At 39.5% G+C, this 17,127-nt stretch overlaps 2 protein-coding genes across 2 annotated transcripts; both read right to left on the reverse strand.

The window, feature by feature from the left end:
• Positions 1 to 3,327: 3,327 nt before the first annotated feature.
• On the reverse strand, positions 3,328 to 8,657 carry vps72a (vacuolar protein sorting 72 homolog a). Its single transcript, XM_030412382.1, has 6 exons — positions 8,234 to 8,657; positions 6,329 to 6,481; positions 5,735 to 5,855; positions 5,379 to 5,555; positions 4,925 to 5,069; positions 3,328 to 4,294 (listed from the first exon to the last, which is right to left on the reverse strand). The coding sequence occupies exons 1-6, from the start codon at positions 8,348 to 8,350 to the stop codon at positions 3,904 to 3,906; spliced, it is 1,104 nt and encodes a 367-aa protein (XP_030268242.1). The 5' UTR covers positions 8,351 to 8,657; the 3' UTR covers positions 3,328 to 3,903.
• A 693-nt stretch (positions 8,658 to 9,350) lies between these two features.
• LOC115578973 (leucine-rich repeat and immunoglobulin-like domain-containing nogo receptor-interacting protein 1) lies at positions 9,351 to 16,249 on the reverse strand. Its single transcript, XM_030412381.1, has 2 exons — positions 15,793 to 16,249; positions 9,351 to 11,991 (listed from the first exon to the last, which is right to left on the reverse strand). The coding sequence occupies exon 2, from the start codon at positions 11,981 to 11,983 to the stop codon at positions 10,160 to 10,162; it is 1,824 nt and encodes a 607-aa protein (XP_030268241.1). The 5' UTR covers positions 11,984 to 11,991; positions 15,793 to 16,249; the 3' UTR covers positions 9,351 to 10,159.
• Between the last annotated feature and the right edge of the window lie 878 nt (positions 16,250 to 17,127).

The following is a 17,127-nucleotide window of genomic DNA, read 5'->3' on the forward strand; positions in this document are numbered from 1 at the left end:
TCCAACAATGTCATAGCGCAATGCAAGATCAGTCGACTGCTTTACATAGCTGGAGCCTACATTCCCCACAATGCAACTTACTCGATGAGTGACATTGAGGGAGGCAGTTGATCAGATTACATGCAGCTTCCTCTAAGCCACAAAAGGCTTTATGCTACATTTTCCACATGTGCAGTAGTACTCCCCAAAACCAGAGTCTTTGAAGACTAGGGGCCAAATTATTACCTTATTATTAAGGTTATAGCTTTCATCATTGTCCGTGTGTTCGCTGGTTGGTTCGTCAGCAGGACTGCACAAAAACTACTGGACAGATCTCCACTAAACTTGGATAGAGGACGGGCCTCAGCCCAGAATAGATTCCATTTACATTTGGTGCAGATCAAGGAATTGTTTCTCGCTGTATTTAATATTGCATCATTGGGCATATTTTGACCTTGGTCATTGATTTCAGAGTAAACAATGAATTGATCTTGATGAAAATATAGGTGTATTTAGGCAGCTGGTGTCTATGAGTAAGTACAATTTGACCTGGATCTTAGATCTAGTGATGTTAAACTATGGTTAAGCAGTTATGGGTGGCTTAAAATTTAGAGTGATACAGGGATCACTGACAATATACGATGAGGCTTGATGAATTGAAAGTAACTGCTCTACTGAGTGGCTAGCTTTCCTTATTGATTAATCCATAGGTTTAGGGCTACAACTCAATGATTATTATTATTATTATCATTTTCAAATATCTTGTTTTGGTGGACCTACAGGGCCACAGATATACTTGCATTCAACAACGCATCTGGGTACACATGAGGGCTGGCTCGCATATCCCGTGTTTGGAGCATCGTTTGAGCACATCCTCAGAAATGAACACTACTCGTCCTCAAGATGCAAAAGCTCATGAAAAGGAGTATTGGGCCGGTATGCGGCAAGGTCAGGTGTCAGCAGGGACAACAAGCTAACCTACACCATCTGGTGGTATCCTCCAGTAACAAGCGTAGTACATAGGCAAATATGTGAAAAGCTACGTTCACGACACAGCCGGCTGTCTATGTCAACATTTGGTTCAAACTCAAGTATTCCTCTGGACTAAAACCTAAAAATATCCAGTTTACAGCGACATAGACTATAGAAAAGCAGCAAATCCAAGATGGAACCTTGTAAAATCCGAAGTTTTTGCGTGAAAACAACTTTTCTGGCGATCTACTGTACCAATTGAAACCAATGGAAACATGCTGAAACCTTACAATAACAGTTTGTCTTGTCAAAAAGACAAAAACGTTCAATTTCTGAAAAATTATAAAGAAAAGTAGCAAACTAGCCACTCATGACGCTGAAACAAGTCTGACAAAGACGTGGCTGACTGCTTAGGGAGATATTCTGCTCAACATCATCCGGACATTACAGGAACAGCAGGGGAAAATCCGCTTCAGTGCAACATGATCCTTTTGGCAGACACGTCAAAACAGAAATTCGGGAGCTTTCATGCAAAAGGTAAAATTTCTCCCTGAACCATCTGCTGAGGGCTAAAACTGACATGACAGCACTCGCAGCAGGATCTGCACCAGAAACTCCAAAGGAATTCAAGGTCGGCTCTGCTGTCCAGTCAGCCATGACGTCCTCATCGATCATGTTCCCGGCTTGAGTGTGAAAGTCAAAACTGCTTTTCAGCAGCAAATCTAATTTTTGCTAACAAAAGAAATAATGTGAAAGATACTCGTTGTACTTCCTAAGTATGATTTTAACCCTTGACTCCTTTTGGCAATTACACCCCAGTGAGATAACATGTGCATTATTTTTGTTTCCCAGTAGGCTTTTATGTAACAGAGGCTGGTCGAGATGGCCTAAAGCTACCGGACGCTGTGCTGAGAGTGATTCTTGTTCAATGTGTGAGGGGTCAAAGGTGTCCACGCTAGCCAAGCACTCAGTGTCGTTCAGGGTGACTCTGTTGTTCTGTTTTCATGCCCTGAGAGAATAAATATAGAAAACCTCATTTACAGTCCTGGAGGGATCAACATAGCAGCATTGTTTGCTGTGACACTGGAGACCAGAGTCCAAACCATTTTCTGTTGTTCACCACCAACGGAAAACATCATCCATTATAAAAAGCTTCATGACCAGCCCGAACACATTCAAAGTGCTTGTAAAATCAGCTGTCTGGCTTATTCAGATAATGTAATGTGCTTTATGTGACAGATGTCTAGTCTCACCCGGCAGCGAGCAGATAGAGGAAATATGATTTATCATATTAAGATTAAGACAGGAGGAATTTGCAAATTAAATATGAAATAAACTAGGGTTTGCGGTCAATATGAAAAGCTTTCAAGTTTAAATGCTTATTGTTCCGTTCAGATTTGGCACTGAGCAATAGGGGAGGAATTAGAGCGATGAATGCTTTGATAAATTAAAACCGTCAACAACCAGATAAAAGACTTAGATTTAACTCCTGGCCCAAAACCATCTAACGTGCTCTCAGTAATGAGGTTGGACTAAATGTGAGAGAAAGGGTTTTTTTTTTTTAGAAATACAAAGTTTGTTGTTGGTCTTTTGTTGTTTTTTTTATCCTGTAATTTTTTTCATTTTTGGACTAACAATGTGAGTAAGTGCTGTACTAGTTACACATTTGGCTAAAAATAACAGTTTTCTTTGTATCTTATCTATTTGGAGACTCCTCTCTATGTTGATACGTATGATCATTGTTAACATCCACATCTGTACCCTTCAACATTGTTAATTTTATGCGTATACTTTCGTATAAAATCACTTCCTTTGATTGAAGCCGTTTTTGATGTATTGCATGTCTCTACCATAGCACCAATGTAAATGAGTGTCCTCCCTTGCTGTGTTTTCTGACCATTTCAATAAATTAAAAAATAAATGCTGCCATGATTGTTGATATTTTTTTTGTTACCAAGCTGTGTAGTTATTTTCCTTTTATTCATTTGTTGATCAGCTGTGTATAATTAAAATCGGTATAAGTGTAAATAAATATTTTGCTCAAAAACAAGACATTCAGCATTTTTAACCCAAAGGCTAAACTAGTTTTGATTACCCCACTGTACTGCATGTGTAGATTCACGGTGGATTTGACGCCATCAAGGGCATTACAGATAATTCTTGTGAATATGATGAGGACAGGGTGATACGTGCTGTAAATCAAGAATACAAATAAAAAAACATTACATTTGTTTGATTGAATTGATAAAAAAAAAACCTCAAAAGACTGCTGGCCATGTTTTCAGGGTGCTGTTCCACAGGAATACTTTCAGTGTAGCTGTTGTTTCAGTGATTGTATAAAATGCTGTAAACAAGAGCTCATAGAAACAGTAAATATGAATTATTTCACATCGGAAATATTTATTTTTGTTGCAAAATATGTACATGTGTAAAAACAAAAATATCTTGACAGTGAAAGAAAAAAAACATTTCATTTAAGCTGCCTGTGTGGAGATGGAGACTTAATTTTCTTTTAAACCAATGTGTATTTTTTTAACCACTCAACCTGGATTAGTTATGGTAATATGCTACAAATTAAATTTTCTGCACATACAGACATCATAAGTAAGACTCTTTTTTTTTTGCAGATCAAGGAAATGCATCAACTGATATGGTTGAAGTTTATATTAGTTTTTTACCAGGTTCTCTTACCATTTGTAATTTCCAGTAAACAGAAGAACTGAAAAATACTTTCATTGTCCTTGAATTCCTTCAACAACTGTAGCATACTGATCACAGTGACTGCTAAATCCACAAACATTATAATTTCTGGTGCCAAGGACAGTTTGTATGGATGGAGATGAAACTAGATGTTGACTTTTGTTTGAAGAAAAGATGGTCATGAGCGAGTGGTTGTACATTTTCCACCTGAACTCAAACAAACCTTTTTCCCAAATAAATTTCAAAACTAAGCTATGTTCCCACGGCACTCTGCTTGACGACCATTTTCTGGCGGGCCCCCTTCCCTGTTGAGGAGTCGAGTCCCGTCACCCCTCCTGAAGTGTTTGGAAATCCGTGAGCAGCCACATATTTACGATACGCTTCTCGGATTATGCGGAAAGCTCGTGTGTTAGCATAAGGTATGTCTGTGACAGGGTCTCTGTACAGCGCGGCTTTGTGGGTGACGGGACAAACCTCCTGAACGGGCAGCTGAGGACTTGGCTGGTCGATGTGTGGAAAGGACGCCTCAAAAGCTTCATCGTCACTGAATGTTATGTAGGTACGGGAGCACAGGCCTCCAGCGGGCTGCTGGGATGGTGTGGCGGGGTTTTGTGGCGCAGTCTGAGGGACGTCCTGATCCAACCTTTGGAGAAAGGGAAAATGACAAAAATGACTACACAAACACACAACTGATGAATGATTGCATGTGCACCCTCTGCTTTTATACCTTTTATGCCTTAAACTGTATATATATTTAAACCGTTTTCTCTAATGGAGCCAGCCAAAGATCTTCACAGGAGTATACTGCTAAAACCAGAGTGAAAATAAAAATCCTGAATCTGAAATCTTGAACAGACAATGTGCTGTTGGTCCTTTGTTTTGGTCAATTCCTTGCCAAAATATACCACTATATATATATATATATATATATATATATATATATATATATATATATATATATATATATATATATATATATATATATATATATATATATATATATATATATATATATATATACACATACACATACACATACACATACACATATATATATATATACATATATATATATATATATATATATATATATATATATATATATATATATATATATATATATATATATATATATATATATATATATATATATATATAACCACTACTTATTAAAACATAATGTTTTGCTATAAAAAGTATCAATACTTAAGGAGAATACAGTTAACCAAATTACTTTGAAAGTCAGTCAAGTCTGCCAGTAGATATTACATACCCTTCAACATCCACGTTTTCTTCTTTTAGGACAGAGTGAGAGACGAGTGGCATCAGGACCGAATGGTAACGGATGGTTGGTCCTTCAAAACGCCGTTTCTTGTGGACCTGTTTCTTCTTGTCTGCCTCCAGACGTTCATAGTTCTCTGCATAAAGAAAGTACAATTAAAAGCCAGTCATATTCAAATTATAAAGTGAGATTAAGTGAGAATTCATATTAGTAACTATAGTAAAAGCAATCACAAGTAAAATGAATCACTATACAATATTTACTTTGATTTGCATCTCTTCACCAAACAGATGGGCTACACTGACTGACATATATTATAAATAAAGTTGAAGACATCTGCTCCAAAATGTACTCAATTAAATGTCTTTCTTATACTGTTACCATCATAAATACACGATTTGTTTCGTCTATAGTTATAACTTTTGATGTACTGAAATGTTCTTACCTAAAGATCGAATGTTGAGCTCAGCTGTTATTTTGGCCTCAGCCAGCAGCTCTTCCTGGGTCAGGGGCCGGTCACGATGAGCACCTCTCCGTCTCCGAGGGGCATCCTGGCGCTCTTGCAAGCGCAAGTTGGTCTTTCTGGTATGTTCACTGGTGGACTGCCTCACAGACTTCCGTGCTGAAGAATGGTAAAGGCATGCAGCAGAAAAAAAACTTTAAATTAAGAATTCTATTCAAAAATTGATGATATGTAAAGTGTGCTAAACAATTTCTGACAATTTCTGTTTTTGTATAATGTATGGGGAGGTATCTGAAAACAGTGTGACGGCATTTGCTGGGGGTTTGTAGAAAACTTACTCTCTCCAAAATCCTGGAATTCTTGTGGAATCCTCCTTTTGAGCTCCACTTTGGTTTTCTCAATCTTCTTCTGCTCCTCAGATGGTCTTTTGGGTTTTGGTTTTGGAACCTTTATAGGTTCCTTGGATTAAATCGAAGACAAAAAGCCTGTTAACAGCAAATATTCAACAACATATTTGATGCACCGGCAACATATCTATAAACTCTTCTTGTTGAAAGTTAGAAATGCCTGCTTGTGACATTAATGTAACAAAATCTTATTCCACAGCCAGAGATAAAAGTGATCAATTATGCTTTTTGCTCCCTTAGCAACTGTTGAGAGGTTGGCATTTGGAAACCAATGGCTCCAGTGGAGCTGGAGAGCAGTAAGAATAAAAAGCAGCTTTCCTATGAAAGCAATAAGGGCTGATGTGTTTTCCAAAAATGCTTTTGAAAATACTTCACAGGCTAACGTAGTGATAAACACAAGCTGGCCTCCAAATGCCAAAATGCCTTATATATCACAAGAATGCATTTTATGCAGCACTCTTAATTAAATTAACTAATTTATGCAGAAAATTGATTCAACGTCTGTCAGCTCCTGATTGTCAGTACCTTGTAAGCTTTAGTGACAACCCGTCCTTTCCTCCTAGGTGCATCCTCCTCCTGGTCGCTGTCAGGCTCGTCGCCCTCATCAATGTCAAAGTCACTGTCCACCTCATCCTCTGTGTCTGAATGTTCTCCATGATACTCGTCATCCCCCGATTCCTGAAAGAAAAAAAACAAAAAGGTTATAATTTAGCCAGCAATATAATGAACAATTGCTATGTTACATTTCAAGCTCACTACAGAGCATCAGTCACAATCAGGAGTGTATTTGGTAGACAAAATAATAACACTTTAAGTACAAGAACATACACTCTGAAGGGTCTTCATTAGCAGTAGTTTTTAAAAGAGTTTTGGAAATCTGCATTTTTTGCACGAGTTTTCAAAGCTGCATGTGTCAATGGCCAAAGCTTTAGGGACTAAAAATAATTTTTATTCACGCTATAAATACCATTACAATTTAACCAAACACAAATTGTGGTGACACATACAAACATCTGTTACAAGGTAAAATATTTGACAGACATTAGCCCTCAAATTTAAGAATGTGCACAGGCATTGTGACACTGTTTTATCAAAGTCCCAGCAGAGATAACTGCGGCGTCACAAGATTTGATTGAGATTTTTTAAAATCTCTTCTGAACCTCAGCTGAAACTAACATTAGATCTGCCTGAGCAACCACGGCCAAATCCCCCCCACACAAGTACACCCTTAACCCAGCAACTGTTTGAAGAAAATTAGCTAGACTACAAACTGGGGATACAAATCAGCATCTTAAATGCAAGCCTTAAGTGACTGCAATATCAAATAACAGCACACAATGTTCTGACACACAATAAGGCTTGGAGCCCTCATAGCCTTTCTTCTCTGTCTGAGTGTGAAACAGGAAAGGCTGGCACTCAAATCCGACCCTCACAAATTTGTTCGCCGTTAAGATGGACTGGGCCAGGATATTTTAGAGTCGTGGTCACAGTTTTGGATGAATCACATTGGCATGCCTTAATTACTGGACTGATGGCATGAACACAGGCAAATTGGCATATCTTCCAACTCTGCAGAGATTTTGAGATGAACACGAACATGCACTCAGTTACCAGAAATAATGAAACACCTCAGAAATGAACACTACCTTGACGAAGATATATTCTTAGAACACTTTAAACTGTTGTGAAGAAGCACTGATTCAGATTTAAGGTTGTTGTATTGATGTGACTAATATCTTTTATAAAGAGACATCTTTTACAAATGACTTCATCTATATATCTCTATCTCTCCTCATTTTCTCATTTTATATATATATACATATAATAATAACATATAAAAATAAATCATGGTACTTAATGAGTTAAGTATATGTTTTGTACTTTTGACTGACACCATGTAGGTAGTTGGTTGTTTATTTTATATGTCTATCGTGATACAGTTTAAATAAGTTAAATTATGTTATTTGTCACATAAACCCTACATAGTTCTGCTTTTTGGCTGCCTGTCAGACCCGTGCTGATCATGCTTATTGATTAAGCAGCCAACAAATAAGGTCCCTTGGATCATGAAAATTACCCCAGGCTTATATTCCAGTTCTGAAACAGTCCTGTATGTATTATGCGGGTTGTATACTGCATATTTCTCCTGTGGGACTTTTTTTGTAGCTTAAGATTAACTTTTGCTAGAGATTATCGTTATGACAGTCATTTCCACGAATGTATTATTATAATTAAGTACAAAATGACAGTCAGTTGAAGCTAAAACCTAGTATCATTCAATTTTACAGTGTGTCCATTTGGGGCAATAATGGAAATAAATCGTTCAATCAAATCAGAGCTATCGACCATCTAGTCAACAGACCCGCTCAAGCTAGCTGGGAGCTAATGCTAGCTAATTAGCTCACTCTCTCTCATCTCTTTCCCACTCACTTCGTTGAAGCCTCCATAAGTGGTCTTGTAAAAGTCGTCCTCTTCTTCAGCATCCAGTAATTTTGACATGCGATTGCCCGCAGTCTTTCTGGGTTCGCGGCCGCCTACCAGATTCATGGCTGCGGTTTCTAACTTAGACAATACAAGCTAATGTTAACGTTTCGATATATACCTAATGTGGGGCTGACTTATTCGTTATAGTCTGTTTCGCAGTTCCTATTTTGCGTCGCCGTAACTATCTGCGCGTATGCAGTTATCTGTCCCTACCCATATTTATTTAAGTGATGAAAACGCTTTATATTCAAGTTAGTATGCTATAAAAGTATTCCTAAAAGTAACACAAGCTAACTGCTAACTCAAGCCGCTGTTTTCTTGTTGCTAACTAACACATCCGGGACAGTTGATGTACTTCCGGGCCACGGCAAATAGTTATTTCAAAATAAAACTGTTCTAGACATAGCTTTATTTAGGCTTTTTGTCTATTCACATTAATATTGACACTTATGATGAACAATTAATAGTCTTAGTCTTGTTCATTCGTTTGTTTCAACGTCAGAAAGATACAAATATGAATATATATATGATCATGAAGCTTTTCACTCTTTGTGGTGGTGGTTGACAGCTATTATTATTTTAAATGTTAAAGGTCCCACACTGAAAAAAGTGGATTTACAGGTTCTATTTTATAAAACATATCTGGGTGTTGTATAAATACAGTGAACGTATTAAAATGATAAAACCACGTATAATCATACACACAGCACATAATCAGAAACAGTGCCTTTAAACAAGCTGCCATGACCTCTGTAAGGTTGTGATGTGACAACTATACAGTCACCGTCCTCAGTCATGACGCCAGCATGTGTCCTGGTTGCAGAAACATGATAGGTGGTCCCTACTCAGGCATGTGACAGCTGACCAATCAGAGCTGACCAATCAGAGCAGACTGGGCTTTTTGGCTCTTAAAGAGACAGAGCTAAAACTGAGGTTTTATTTTTCAACTAATATTTTAAGTGTTATGTGACTTTCTGAGGTGAACTTTAACTTAAAAAAACATTTTAGAATATGAAGCAAAAGCAAACCCAAAGCAAATTACTTAATAAGCAAACACACAAAGTGACATTCTTGAAAGCACAGTCATTTTATTTTATCCTGCTTTCAGAAATACTTTTAAAAAACATATTTTCCATACATCCTTTCAAACGTACAGTGCCAATATTTGCAGAAAATTTGGCATACCCTCAAAATAAGTTGAAACTTATGATACATAGATGCAAGTGTTGTGTACATGAACCTTAATATAAGGTTGCTATTTCTATTATTATACTCCAGAATCTCAAGGATACCATCTGTCCACAATAATTATTTCACTTATTTATATACACTCTACAATCTGTTCTAAAGACACCAATTGAACAAAACCAACATAAACCAAAAGATGAATCAGCCAGACGAGCCCATAAACTTAGCTTAACTTTTAGTTCTTTAATGTTTCTATATAGAAACATCAACAAGGGCAATATAAGCAAGCATTATGAATAGTTTACATCTCTACATATTACATGCATTATGCTAATCAAATATTGCCTACTTAAGTTGATCTATATTTAGCCTTTGTTATAGTGGTAGGAGACAGACATTAAAATAAAACCACAAATGTCTGTCTCTTGGTTAGATGTTTGTCAAATGTAACTTAAAACCTTCCTCATGTAAGTGAGGTCTTATATCAGCATAATTTACTTTATATCCCTTCCTCTGCATGTTTGCACAACATAGGCTATAGCTAACATGCTCAGATTTATATGAATTAATCAACAGTCAGCCTCGGTTGCTCTAAGATTCAACTACTTCTGTTGAGAAAGTTTTACACTTTGCAGTTCGTGTACCAAGTCATTCCACGTGAAAATGGCCTTTTTACTTTCTGAATCATATCAGTTTCATGGTGAACCTGCTTGTCTCCATTTGGTTGCCTCCTTTACTGCTTGACACAGCACTTCGTGGCACATATGCTATTGTGGCTGTGTGCTTTATTTGCCCTTTGCTCTTACTCCAGAGGAACATGAAAATGAAGCACACGCTCACAGAGCTGAAAAAGGAGAGGAACCCGATGGTTGCTGCCATCAGTAATGTTTTGACATCAAATGAGAGTTTCTGAGTTCCATTCACACCCGGAGACGGAGACGGGAAGGCAAACCAACCTTCAAGACGGAAGGGGTTTTTAGAAGATGATGGAAAGGCTCGGACACGCAGGCTGACAGGCAGGCTGTTATTTCCTGCCGCATTGGATGCCACACAGAGGTAAGTACCGCTGTCTTGAGGTTGAGCATAGCGAACTTCAAGCGAGCCATTAGAGAGAGTCCGTATTCTACCCATGAGTGATAAAGGTTTTAGCTGTGGGTTTAGCCAGGTGACAGATGGCACAGGGTCACCTTCCACATTGCAATAAAACACCACCGTGTGTCCCTGATCGACTCGCACTGCTTGAGGTGTCCGGTTCAGAATACGAGGCTGCCGACATGTGAGCAGGCCCGGGACGTCAGCTTCGGTAAAGTCTAGAAAATTCCAGCTCTGCAGCTGGACCGAGGTAGTGCAAGTCGGTGGAGCTCCACCAAAGTCCAGATATAGTTGTCTTCGCACCAACCATAGCAGACGACAGTCGCATGCTAGCGGGTTGTTATCAAGCCCTACAGCTTTTAGGGTTTCTACTGAGTGAAAAGCTCCTACTTCAAGTGTGGTGAGAAAGTTTCTAGACACATTCAGTAGTTTAAATTGCATCAAACCCCCGAATGCTCCGATTTCGATGCGTAGCAATGATCCGCCCACCAGATGAAGCTCTTGAAGACGGAGCAAGTCTCCGAGCAGGTAACCATGAATGTAGGTGATTGGATTAAAAGAAAGGTCAAGGTATACCAGATATACGAGATGATGCAACGGAATGTACGGGACGGCACTGAGTTTCGAGTGTCTAATGGTGAGGGAGGTGAGATTGAGGCCAAAGAGACTGTTTCCCGATAGGGTCTCCAGCCACGGCGAATTACAAATGACAAGCTCCTTGAGACGCTCTAAATGACGGAAAGAGTCATTTGGCAGTGTGGTGAGGCCCAGTCGGTGAAAATGAAGACTCTTCAGCGCACTGAGCTGCGTGAGCGCCTCCGTCGGGACAGCAGTGAGGTTGCAGCCGTCAAAGTGCAGCTCTTGCAGACTGTTGAGGCCGGCGAATGCTTGATGCGAGATGAAAACTATGTCATTACCTGCTGCTTTAATTATCTGCAGGCTAGCCAAGTCACGGAAGGTAAAGTCTAGAAAAACAAGGATCTCATTGCTGCTTATGTCCAGGAACTTCAGTTTCGGCAGACCAGCAAAGGCTTCAACGGGAATGATCTTCAGGTGGTTACGAGCAAGACGCAGAGTTATCAGACCTGGCAAGCCGAGAAAGGCTTCCGCCTCGATTATCACCATAATATTGTCGCTCAAATCCAAGTCTAAAAGTTGTGGCAGAGTCTGGAACTGCTGATGTACCAGAGTCTTGATCTTATTATGTGTTAGGTTTAGCAGTTTGGTGTCTGGTGGGAGACCGTCGGGCACCGCAGTGAACTGGCTGTCGGAGCAGTTCACCCCCAGCAGCACGGTGTTGCAGCGGCAGGGCTGAGGACACAGGCGGCGTGCTTCAGATGTTAATGCCACCCCCGCTGCCAACAGGTAGAGAGCTCCCCAGCACAGCCATTGGTGGACAGCAATGCCCTTAAACATCTGGTGGCCTGTGAGAGAGAGACAGAGAGAGAGAGAGAGAGAGACAGCTGTTAAAAAACTGAAAGAGTTGTGATATTTACTGACAGTGTTAAAACTCGAAGGAACAGGAAGTAGATTTACTTAACCAGACCCAAAAAGAAGGAGAAAAAAAAAAGAGAGCAAAGGAAGATGTGGCCAAATGTTGTCAGATGGTGATGCTGACTCACCATTGTCAAACTGTGAGCGTAGATGGTTTCGGTTTATATTTATGTTGTTTACAGCTCTGCAATTAATCTGAGATACAAAGGTAGCATCTGAGTCATCCATCCTGGAAGAGGCTCCTGCAAAGTCTCAGATAAGTCACATCCTCTCTTTAAAAGCTAATTTGTCTTCTCTGGCTTTCTCTTGATTTTAGACTCTTATTTATCGGGATGCATTTAATGCTGCTCATTTTTAGACACTGACCAGCTGCAACATTAAAATCACTGAGAGGTGAAGTAAGAACTTCGATCATCTCGTTGCAATTCAAGTTGGGAAGCCTCGGGACCTGGCATTCATGCAAAACTCCCAGAGGAATGGCCTGAGGCACATGACAAAGAGTTTGAGGTGTTAACCCGTTCTCCATGTTCCCCTGATCCCAATAGAATTGAGCGTCTGTGGGACGTGCCGGAACAAGTCCGATCCACAGAGGACACATCTCGAGATCCACAGGACTTAAAGGATCTGATGCCAGACACCACAGGACATCCTCAAAGGTCCTTGTCAAAGGCAAGTCTGATCCAAAGTCGTCCTTGGTCCAGAACATCCGGTGAAAGTTCGGATTGGGATCTGGGGAACAGCTGGGATTGGCTCCAGCAAAAACCCCACGACCCCACAAAAGGGATAAAGCGGTTACAGATGATGGATGGATGGATGGATGAATGGATGGATGGATGGATGGATGGATGGATGGATGGATGGATGGATGGAAATTAAGTTTTATTTCTAATTCCTTTCTTATATTCACATTTAAGAAGCAATATACTTAGTGGACCTTTAAGTCAGAATCATTATGTTACACATTCCTTTCCCAAAGGTCAAGAATGAACTTCAGTACACCCAAGAAATGACGTTGTTGGCACCATAAAAGTCCAAACATCGCTGGCCACTTCGACTTAAGCCTAGATTACAAGTTGCTTCGAAGTTCCGTGTGCAAATTTACAACACTTTAAAGATCAGGCATTAATAATCAATCAGTTCACATAAGGAAAGTGGGTTGGCTCTGATGTAAGTACTAAACCTCTAAACTGCTCTTTTAAAACCGCTATTAATTAAATGTCTGACCTCTGTAAGACCAACAGAAATAGAAGTTCAATCAGCATTTTTTACTCCCCTGCTATAAACAACTGTAGAGATTAGCGCTCAAGTCTTTAAATGTCAAGCGTAAACCAACCAAAAATTGTATCTCCACAGTGTGGACTGACTCGAATGAAATTGCAGCAGTTGCTTCAGTCATGTGGATGGTTTTTATTTCACCTGGGATTAATACATATTAAAAAAAAAAAAAAACAAGCTGTCAGCTCACTCTGTTTTTGTTGTATTAATGCCGTTTGAAAGCAGAGATGGGGAGAAAGTGTAAACCTGCACAACATCGAGGACCTTCCCGCTCAATTATCCGTTGGTCCTCAATTATTGTAAACACCATCTCTCTCCGGGTAAATTATCAGATTATCAGAGTAACACATATTCCTTGCCATTTATTATATTCTGTTTATTCAGACACTGCAGTTATTGTGGAAGCAGATCGCGGGTTGATTTAAAAAGACAATTTTTTGACATTTTTGTTTCACAGCTTGTACAACTTGTACAATCTATTTCACAGGATAATAATGTGTAAAAGAAACCTGGTGGCTCGGTATTACTCTGAGCTAAGGCGGATTTGTCTTCAGGATAAAAAGGATTTATGTTTTATTTGGTGATCTTCAGAAGATGCATTTCTCCAACAAATGTCAATGTGTTTGTACATTGCCCTAAAATAAGAAAATATCTGACTTGCTCTCTGTCTTTCAAACACCACACAACAATATCTGACTGCAAGAAACTGCCAAAACTGTAAAGTTTACATTACAAAGCCTCGTCTCGATGCTCAGACCCGGAACAACCGCTGTGAATGAGACTGCAAAATACATTTCCACTCCCATTAAAAAGCAAAACAGTCGCATAACAGTTGTACAAAGGCCAATGGGGTTTTGTTATTTGACAGAAATGTACATGTGAGGTACGCCATCAAAGGCTTTCACCTTATATGAGCCATTGCTAAATCCACCACAAGGGGGCGGCAAAAGAAAAATAAATATACTGTATGAGTACAGTATGTCCAGGTCCAGATTATTTATAACACTGGGACAGAAACAGAACAATAGTAGTTCGTGATTCCTGCAAATCAAACCTCAGTCATCGTGTCGCCTGAACATTTAAACAGACGGAAACACGAATATGAGCTGACTGACTGACTGTGAGCCTGTAAAAATGACTGAGGCATCAGCTCTTCAGATACAAATGTGTGACTTGCTGAAAGGCACTATTCAAATTGCCAAGAGAGACCTTAAAAAGACAACATGAAGTGTGATGCCACCCGCAGTTCTAGCAGCTCTCCTCACATGTTGTTGTGCTGAAGGATGCAATAGTATAGAGCGTGTGGGGAGAGGGACGGATGGAGGAAGATCGTTCTCTATGTGCACTCATCTACAACACTCTGACAACATTACTTATATGTTTTTTTTTTGTGTATACTTCCATTGCCAAAGTGTTTTTTAACATGCTGTTCTATCTTCTCACGTGCTTTTGTACAAATCTGACCATTCACAGGTCGTTATTCAGAATCATTTTTAACCTTATTTGTTCAGGTTTTTGTATCCTGGCTGTTTCTGAGAGCCTGAGTCAAATGACTTGTATTCTGATATATGATTTCTCAAATATTTTGTGTTTCCAAATGTCAAATATGAAAGTAAGCCTAATACAAAAGCACACATATATATTACTGTATTTTTAACTGTATTGCATTTGTAATTGTCCTGTATTTGTGACTGTTCTGTTCTTTTCTTTTCTTTCTAGCTCAAACTTTATAAAAGCCTCCGGTGGACAGGTGTATGTTTACAGCACCAATGCTACTGTAATGTCCAAATGGTCGTTGATCACGTAGTAATGTGAAGACGGTAAGGTAAAAAGTAAAATACATATAATGAGTTACAGTAGTAGAATTACTTGGCTTATTATTGGCTAATTACACAGTAAAATTGGATGAGAATAAAGAGGCTGAGTGGGCGGTTATATGGTAATTAATTATTCTAGAAAGTGGCCAGACAGGTGGCTACCACAGAGGGTGACATAATACTTTGTATACTGTGTAATAGTTTTTGTATCTCTTGTGAAGACATGCTGTTATGACATGATACCAAGTTGTGTGCGCTCATTTTTAACAAAAGAGAAAGGTAAATTAACACCACAACACGCTTGAGTAATTCAGGCTGAAATCACATCTTGTTGCATTGGAAGTCATATTTGAAAGAGGTAATTTTATCTCGACACAGTCATGGGAACACTGTGTCGTCTGACTGCTGTGATGACAGAAGCTCCCCGGAGCTCAGAATGATGGAGGCTGACTCCTCCTGAACTCCTCTGGGAGCACACATGCTAGGGAGTGAGAATAGTGTACAAGAGGTGAAATCGCAGTTATTTGCTGCGGCATGACAACTTCCAGAGCTGAAATACACAGTGTTGTACAATAAAAGGCTCGGAATTACAGTAATATTGCAGGCAGGGGGAAGAGAAAATCAAGTATTGTTACTCACCGTCTCCTCAGTCTGGAGGGCTCGTCATCCCGATGCCTCCATTTTCAACAATTGTGCAGTAAAAAGAAAAACTCAGGCGTGCACATGCAAGTGTCTTTTTCTTTTTTTTCCTGTGAAATAGACGCTGGGTAAATTATGTGATACAAGCAAAGAGAAGTCAAAGATCCACCTCAAAAATACATCCAGATAAAACCTGCAATTTGTGAGAAACAGAGAGACATATCATCATCACAAGAGAGCCTCATCCTCCCATTCTCAGATATTCAACCTCCGGAGGAAGCGTGTTGCTGCGTCTCAGTTCTCCTGTTGCTTCGCTGTCCTCATGGCAACAACAACCTGGCTCCGGACGCGCGCGGGTTTGCTCGCTGCATGCTGGGGGATTATATGCACTAGCTCCTGGAGTCCGTCCAACACGCTGCACTGGATGACAGGAGGCAGGCACAGGTCAGCCAAACGCAGAGATTTAGGAGCCACACCAGATGGGAATGAATTGAAGAGCTGACACTTAGAAATAAAGGAAAAAATCTTTGGTCTGCCAGAGGCATCTGAAAGGCTGACACATTTACTGTTATTAACCATCAACCTTTAGGGAAACCTTTGTAAGTCTTACGTCAAGACTGAGACATATCTTTGAACATTTCTTGAATGAAGGCTAGTATTTGGAATGTCACACATCAACATTCATATCAATATGATCATAATAATAAAATCATAAGTAGGCTACACTTCAAGGCTTTTTTTTGTTAGATACTTTTAATTGTACTTTAAATTCTGCAGAATAATCCTCCTGTCTGCTGTGAACTTGCATGAATCTCTCATAGACCAATATTTATCAGTTTTACTTCATTCATTTTTTCATTTTTTGTCCCTGGACACCACTGCGCTTGTCAGCCTCTCAGTGGTGACTGACGTCTGTGCGACCTCTGTGACCAACAGAAAGATCAACACTGCAGATTTCATAAAAATGCATGCCCTTTTCTTTAAGACTGTCCGTCTCAGTCCTCAGTCTCTGTCCTCCTTGGCCTCTCACTCCAGACTACATGTTGTACTGTGCCAGAAACAGGTTGTGAAAACTCAAAGGGGGGAAGGTTTTGTAAATTTGGAGAATGAGGAAGCACTGTGACCCTTAAAGGAAACCAGGAGAGGAGTTTAAATAAAGAAGGTGACATCCGAGTCTCCTGGGAAAATCAGGAGGGTTGGCTTGTAAGTATGCCTTTGAACAACAAGGACACTCAAGGTTCAGTACATAAGTCAGAAAGAGGGATTACAGGTCCATTGTAAAGAAGAGGTAGAACATAAAATATATAATTATTTTCATTCATGTTAAATCACCTG

The sequence above is a fragment of the Sparus aurata genome, chromosome 3 (genome assembly GCF_900880675.1).
Source record: "Sparus aurata chromosome 3, fSpaAur1.1, whole genome shotgun sequence".
NCBI classification, from domain to species: domain Eukaryota; kingdom Metazoa; phylum Chordata; class Actinopteri; order Spariformes; family Sparidae; genus Sparus; species Sparus aurata.

Coding starts and splice junctions, on each gene's coding strand:
- LOC115578973 (XM_030412381.1), bottom strand. CDS start 11,983: ATGTTTAAGGGCATTGCTGTCCACCAATGGCTGTGCTGGGGAGCTCTC.
- vps72a (XM_030412382.1), bottom strand. CDS start 8,350: ATGAATCTGGTAGGCGGCCGCGAACCCAGAAAGACTGCGGGCAATCGC. Junction 6,482..8,233: donor CTTATGGAGGCTTCAACGAA/GTGAGTGGGAAA, acceptor TTTTTCTTTCAG/GAATCGGGGGATGACGAGTA. Junction 5,070..5,378: donor GCTCAACATTCGATCTTTAG/GTAAGAACATTT, acceptor TTCTTTATGCAG/AGAACTATGAACGTCTGGAG.